General features: G+C 44.0%; 1 protein-coding gene and 1 pseudogene across 1 annotated transcript; one reads left to right on the top strand and one right to left on the bottom strand.

Annotated features, from left to right (window-relative positions):
• The first annotated feature begins 215 nt into the window (after positions 1-215).
• On the top strand, positions 216-809 carry LOC141325967 (heat shock protein 30-like). The gene has a single exon (XM_073834683.1). The coding sequence runs from the start codon at positions 216-218 to the stop codon at positions 807-809; it is 594 nt and encodes a 197-aa protein (XP_073690784.1).
• A 5,956-nt stretch (positions 810-6,765) lies between these two features.
• LOC141325546 (nuclear factor 7, ovary-like) overlaps positions 6,766-7,316 on the bottom strand; it is a 22,644-nt pseudogene continuing 22,093 nt past the window's right edge.

Genomic DNA, 7,316 nt, shown 5'->3' on the forward strand with positions numbered 1-7,316 from the left:
GGTGTGATGGTGAGGCGTCTTCAGTTCTCTCTATGCTGCCCTCCAGTGGACGAATCCAGAACTGCCTGGAAAGTTCAGGAACTTGCTGGTGCTGATGAACACACAGTATAAAGCTAAGACACTCACAGAACTGGAGTCAAATCTCAAAGCCTTACGACGCCACCAGAGAGACAACACCACTGAGGAGCAAAACAAGACCACAAAAGACACTGAAAATGTTGAGCCTGAATGGATTCCAGCCTTCCCTCAGCTCATTCATGGGGACTGGCTGGCCAGTGCGCAGTCTCTGGCCGGACATCACACCTCTTTACAGACACACAGAGGTACTGCAGGAGCTGAAGAGCAGCCTGGAGCAGCTGGAGAAACTTCAGCACAAGATCTTTGAGGAGATCCAGCAGATGCCACCCTCACAGGAGATCTACCCAGTCGCCTGCACAATGGAGAAAGAGGGAAGCGGCTTTGCTTTGACGCTGGACACTAAAGACTTTTCCCCAGAAGAGCTGTCAGTCAGACAGGTGGGCAGGAAGCTGCATGTCAGCGGAAAGAGCGAGAAGAAGCAGGAGGATGGGAAAGGCTCGTACTCTTACAGAATCCAAGAGTTCAGACGGGTGTTTGATCTTCCTCAAGGAGTGAATCCTGAGGCGCAGAGCTGCTCCATGGCTGATGGAAAGCTCTACATACAGACTCCAGTAAATCAGCCATCTGAAGCAGCTGAGAGGATGCTGCCCATTGACTGTCAAACTCTGAAAAAGAAGCAGCCAGAGACAGCCGAGACACAACACAACGCCAGCGCAGCACAGAAAAGCTGAAAGCAGTACAAGCCCTTCTAAACTCTGCTGGAATAAATTACATGTTAACATCTCATTTTTATATAAATCTTGTGTCTTTGGTTATTGTTTTGTAGTAAAGCAAGTTCTGTCCTTAAAAATAAGTTTTTCTAATGAATTGAATATAAATAAAAACGACTTAAATTGGCATCTTCGTAAGAAAAGGTTGTAAATCCAGGCCAGTAATCATGTCGTATGAGGGGGAATAAACAGTGACTTCTTAAAAAAAAAAAAAAAAAAAAAAACACACTCAAACATTATCTTTGTAAATACTTGCCTACAACAATAAATGCTGGGAAATATTTCAGTAAAAAAACAAACAAACAAAAAAACCATTGACATATTCTTATAATATTACAATACTACATGACAAACATTTAATTTGAATTAATAAAATAAAAATATGAAAAATATTTCAAATAAATATATTACTACAGGTGGAATGTCAGCACATTTAGCCAAAGTTGGGTCACTACAAGCCTAGCGAAGCTGTTAGTTTCACTGCATTTAGTGTCGCTGGTTTTAATGATAAAAACACATTTTCAATCTCACAGATCCTTTGAAAACTAATTGTGTTTAACTCAGGAGATAACATAAATGTACCATTGTTCTTCACATGATTTTGACTGAGTTGATTGATTGATAGATGACATGATATTACATGTGAAGGTATTTGACAACTTTACTCTGATAATAAACTTTTCATAACTGAAATAGTTAACCCTGGGTCACCTTATGCCCCAGGTATGTGGAATCCAGGGTTATCTCGCTGTAATGCCAGGCCAGCAGAGGGAGCCCTTACTCACACTGACTGTTGCTGCTCCCTCTGCTGCCTCTATGGTTACTTCCTGTTTGTTGGCCATTTAAGCAGGGCCTGAACCAAACAGCCTTCGCAAAGTATTGTTTTGCTGTGCAGACTCTAAGCGGTTCTCTTGTTTCATTGCCTTGTTTTTGCCACGGTTTTGTTTTCATTGTCATAGTCATAGTCATTTTGCCATTGCCATAGTTTTGCCTTGCTTCATTGTTTTGTTTGATTTGTTACTTTGGACTGCCCTTTTGGATTTTGACTCTCGCCTGTATTATTGGATTACGCTTTTGTCTTGCCCTGGATGTTCCTGTTTGCTGGTGTTTTGACCCTGCATGTCTTGATTACGATCTGTTAAATAAAGCTAGCGTTTGGATCTTCAACGCTTCCCTGAGTCCTGCGTTACAGAAATACTTCGCCTACCAAAGACCCAGCGGCTTTTGGAACACAGATCAAACCATGCACCCAGCATCACGTCTCTTCTGCCTCCGCCAAGGTAATCGGCCTATTGAAGATTATGTTGTGGACTTTTGCGGACTGTGTGATTTGGTGGATTTTAATGACGTGGCTTTAAAGGGAATTTTTCGTAATGGACTTGTGGACTGTTTAAATTTTCTCATGCCAAACAGCAATGGCTCTGCAACCCTTGAGCAATATATTGACTATGCACTCCAGCTGGCTGGTTCACCTTTTACTGTTGGGATTGCAGATGAGGAGTCCCACAATCTCACAGTACCCACACCACCAGAACACGTTCACATTCCCACTATCATGTCTGGTATTGTTCACATCATGTCTGCCAAGCCAAGGCCTGCTCATGTCCTGTCTGCTGCTTCAAAGCCTGCTCACATCACGTCAACCAAGCCACAGCCTGCTTACGTCACATCCACCAAACCACAACCTACTCACATCACGTCTGTCGAGCCACGGCCTGCTCAGGCCATACCTGCCACTCCAGGGCCTGCTCACGTCATGCCTGCTGTCCCAAAGCCTGTTCACAAGATGGCCACCGTCCCAAAGCCTGTTCACAAGATGGCCGCCATTCTAGAGTCTGTTCATAAGATGGCCGCCTTTCCAGAGCCACTACACAAGATGGCCGCCACGCCAGAGCCTGTCGCCAAGATGGCCGCTGTCCCAAAGCCTGTTCATCAGATGGCTGCCAAAATTGCTACTACATCCACGCTTCATCGTGTCAACCCGGTTTCAAGATGGTTGGCCTCCAGCATAGAGGACCCACCACTGCTGTCGGCGCAAGCAGCTGGTCTCCCTAAACTCACGTCAGCCAAGCCAGCACCTGCTTATGCCACTTCAGTCAATCTAAAGCCTGTTCACGTCATGTCTCCTGCTCCAGAGTCTGCATCTATCATGGCTGCCTTTCCAGATGAGGTTCCTGCCAAGTCACGTTACAGCTGCTGTTCCTGCCAAGCCAAGTAACGTTACAGCTGCTGTTCCTGCCAGGTCAAGTCACGTTACAGCTACTGTTCCTGCCAAGTCACATTACAGCTGCTGCTCCAGCAAAATCAAGCCACGTCGCAGCTGTTCCAGCTAAGCCAATTCAAGCCACAGCTGCTCGTCCAATGTTCCTGCTCTGCCTGCTCCGCCAAGGCTTCCTGCTCTCCCTGCAACGCCAAGGCTCCCTACTCTGCCTGCTCCACCATGGTGTCCTGCTCTGCCTGCAACGCCAAGGCTTCCTGCTCTGTCTGCACCGCCAAGGCTCCCTGCTCTGCCTGCTCCGCCATGGTCTCCTGCTCTGCCTGCAACGCCAAGGCTTCCTGCTCTGCCTGCAACGCCAAAGCTTCCTGCTCTGCCTGCAACGCCAAAGCTTCCTGCTCTGTCTGCACCACCAAGGCTCCCTGCTCTGCCTGCCCCGCCATGGTTTCCTGCTCTGCCTGCACCACCTAGGCTTCCTGCTCTGCTGGCCCCGCCATGGTTTCCTGCTCTGCCTGCACCACCTTGGCTTCCTGCTCTGCCGGCCCCGCCATGGCTTCCACTACTCCACAGTCTGCCATTGCTTCACGGTCCAGGTCCACCTCTGCTTCATGATCCAGGTCTGCTATTGCTCCATGGCCCAGGTCCTCCAGAGCTTCACTGTCTGCCATCACTCCATGGTCCAGGTCCTCCATTGTTCCACTGTCTGCCACTGCTTCATGGTCCAGGTCCTCCATTGTTCCACTGTCTGCTATTGCTCCATGGCCCAGGACCTCCATTGCTCCACTGTCTGCCTCTGCTCCAAGGTCCAGGCCCTGACTCTGTACCTGTTCCCCTTCATGGACCTGGCCCACCGTCCCACCCCCTGCTCTACCACCTTCCTGGACTTATTGACTTTGTTTTGTTTGAGCGCCAGGAGTCGCTCCTTGAGGGGGGGAATCTGTAACGCCAGGCCAACAGAGGGTGCCCTTACTCACACTGGCTGTTGCTGCTCCCTCTGCTGCCTCTATGGTTACTTCCTGTTTGGTGGCCATTTAAGCAGGGCCTAAACCAAACAGGCTTCGCGAAGTATTGTTTTGCTGTGCGGACTCTAAGTGGTTCTCTTGTTTCATTGCCTTGTTTTTGCCACGGTTTTGTTTTCATTATCATAGTCATTTTGCCATTGCCATAGTTTTGCCTTGCTTCATTGTTTTGTTTGATTTGCTACTTTGGACTGCCCTTTTGGATTTTGACTCTCACCTGTATTATTGGATTACGCTTTTGTCTTGCCCTGGATGTTCCTGTTTGCTGGTGTTTTGACCCTGCATGTCTTGATTATGATCTGTTAAATAAAGCTAGCTTTTGGATCTTCAACGCTTCCCTGAGTCCTGCGTTACACTCGCTTCACGTTTCACACTGCTCACAATTCACCTGGGGCTAACAACTGATCCCATGCATAAGATGATGTTTCCCAATGTACAATCCTAAACCCTGGGTTAATGTTCTTATTTGCTTATTTGTGGTGTTAGTGTCATTGACTGCCAAATAAAATAGCACTGTCAAGGCCCAGAAAGTTATGAAAGACATCGTCAAAATAGTCTGTGTGCCTTCAGTGGTACAATCTGAATTTTGTGAAGCGACGAGGGCACTTTTTGTGCTTAAAGAAAACGAAATATCAAATTTATTCAACTTTTTTTCCTCCTCCATGACACTTCCTGCAAGTGCGTTCATGATCAGACCGAGACACGTGTACAGGTAAAACACACCAGATGAGCACGCCTCAGAAGACGAACGATGTATGCGCCATGACCTGCTTACATAAAGTCCAGTGTGCACACAGAGAACCCGGAAGGCGATGTGTGCTTGATCTGAGGCACGTTTATCTGCACGCATGTGTCTTGGTCTGCTCGTAAACTCATGAACACGCTTGCAGGAATTGTCACAGAGGAGAAGAAAAAGTTGAATAAAGTCGATATTTTGTTTTCTTTGGCCGCAAAAAGTTTTTGTGTCACTTCATAAAATTTAGATTAAACCACTGATGACAGACCACTATTTTGACAATGTCTTTTATACTTTTCTGGGCATTGACAGTGTTATTTACTTGGCAGTAGGGGTGTTCGGTTCCGGTTTTTTTGGAGTCGACTCCGACTCCCGACTCCTAATTTTGGAGTCGGTGGAATCGACTCCTCGACTCCATTTACTTTTAATTAAAATAGGGTCAGGATTCAGAAGGTGCGTCTCAATATGCTTCCTCGTTTCCTCACTTCTCGCTCGTATGTCCTACGACCCTAAAAAATGACGCATTTCTATAGACAAAATGCATCCAAAAATGCATTTGAGATGCTGCAGGAGAGTTACCTGATCCAAGCTGCCCAAAACATGAGAATTCATTATTTTAAACTTTAAGTTTATAGCGTAATTGCTTGCCCTGTGAGGCGCTTTGAGATCCATTTGTAACCCTTAGCATGAAAACTTTCAGTTTACGGTCATATCCTTATCTGTAAATGTCATACATTCACACGGGCATTTCCATTTATGCATAAAAGTCCATTCTGGCAGTCTGTGTTAAGTTTAAATCTTTAGCTACTGAATGAGCGAGTCAGACTGGAACACAGAACACAGACAGGGAGACAATTAATACTCAGCACAAAAAACATTTATTGTACTGAAACATCTGTCATTGAATGTTAAATTTAGATTTAAATTCAACATGTAGTGCACGAATTTATGGAGGGTAGGAACGGCTGTGACGGTGGCAGATTTTTACCATCACCGGTGGTGCAGTGTTTTATATATATATAAATGAGGCTCAAACATTATTCACAATCATGCGTGTTTATTTTAGCAATTCCGTCAGTGAACAAGCAGCCTACAAAACGCTAAAATAAAAGAAATAATACATTTAAATAAGAAAGTAGCCTAAATAAGTGTTAAATAGGCACGTTAAATATAAACAAATATTTGTTGCAAAAATTCCTAACCTCGACAGCTCATCTGAATTACTGGCCGAGCTCTCTTTCTCTTGTTCTTTATTTTCCTGGCATTACTTTTTTTTTCCTCACAATACTTTATCTTTTTGTTTTAATTTCTGTATCTTTACATTCATTATAATCTTTTCGTTATAATGAACTGTTGCTGTGTTGAACTTGAAAAAAACACTCGACACTGGGAGTCGATTCCTGACCTGGAGTCGATTCCGACACTAGGGCTAGTGAGAGTCGAGGAATCGACTCTTTTGGAGTCAACTCCCCATCTCTACTTGGCAGTCAATGGGACAGTTACAAGCCTCCCAGTTTTTATCCAAAATATCTTAAATTGTGTTCCGAAGATGAACAAAGCTTTTACAGGTTTTGGAACAACATGGAGGTAATGGCATCATTACAACATTTTAGTTATTTTTGCATTCACATTTTCTCAAAAAAAAAAAAAAAATGCAATATAATAATTTTTTATATATAGTAAATCATCATCTTATAGTGATGTATGTTTTAATCTCAAAAGATTTAAATAAATTAATTGTCCCTATACAACATGAGGAGAGAACAGTAAACAGTGTTGGGACAGTAGTTACGTGAAAGAAATGTAATTTGTAGTGTAACTAATTACTGTTGTCAGAAAGTAATAAGTAATGCAATAATATTACTTTTGAAATTAGTAACTAGTATTCAGAAAAAAAAAAAAAAAATTAAGTAATGAGCCCAACACTGCTATTGAATGGTAAGATCCTCAGCGGAAAATTCCATAACAACAGAAGAATGGAAGGACTGTGTCAGTGAAGGTGGTTGTGAATGTGTGTAGATGTGTGTTAGTTAGAGGATCAGAGAATGACACACTTCCTCTGTCATAGTCCAGATCAACACTCACTCTCTCAAGCCTTTGTTTAACAGAAAAACCAGCTGCTTCAAACAGTCTGTACTGCACACTCCAGACACCAGTTCTAAAGAAAACAAATCCCTTTCTTTGGTTTGATGCAGTAGTTATTCCAAGACACCAGTATGGACACTCATTAACCTCCACATCCCAGTGGTGTTTTCCTGAGTTAAAACCTGCTGAGCCCAGAACACATGGATAGATATCAAATCTCTCCACATTATCAGGAAGAGGTTGACTGTTCCAGCTGCCTCTTACACTGGTCAGATCATTAGACAGAATGTGCCATGGATGAGCAGTGTTTGGGTCCAGAATCACAGGAGCTGATGAATGAAAACAATCAGCATTAATATGTTGATCAGTTGTAAACAGTACACATATTATTTTGAATTTTTGCATATCTTGAA

Source organism: Garra rufa, chromosome 2, assembly GCF_049309525.1.
Source record: "Garra rufa chromosome 2, GarRuf1.0, whole genome shotgun sequence".
Classification (NCBI taxonomy): Eukaryota; Metazoa; Chordata; class Actinopteri; order Cypriniformes; family Cyprinidae; genus Garra; species Garra rufa.

Bases quoted from the DNA above. Each gene is read 5' to 3' on its own strand.
- LOC141325967 (XM_073834683.1), top strand. From the start codon at position 216: ATGTTGAGCCTGAATGGATTCCAGCCTTCCCTCAGCTCATTCATGGGG.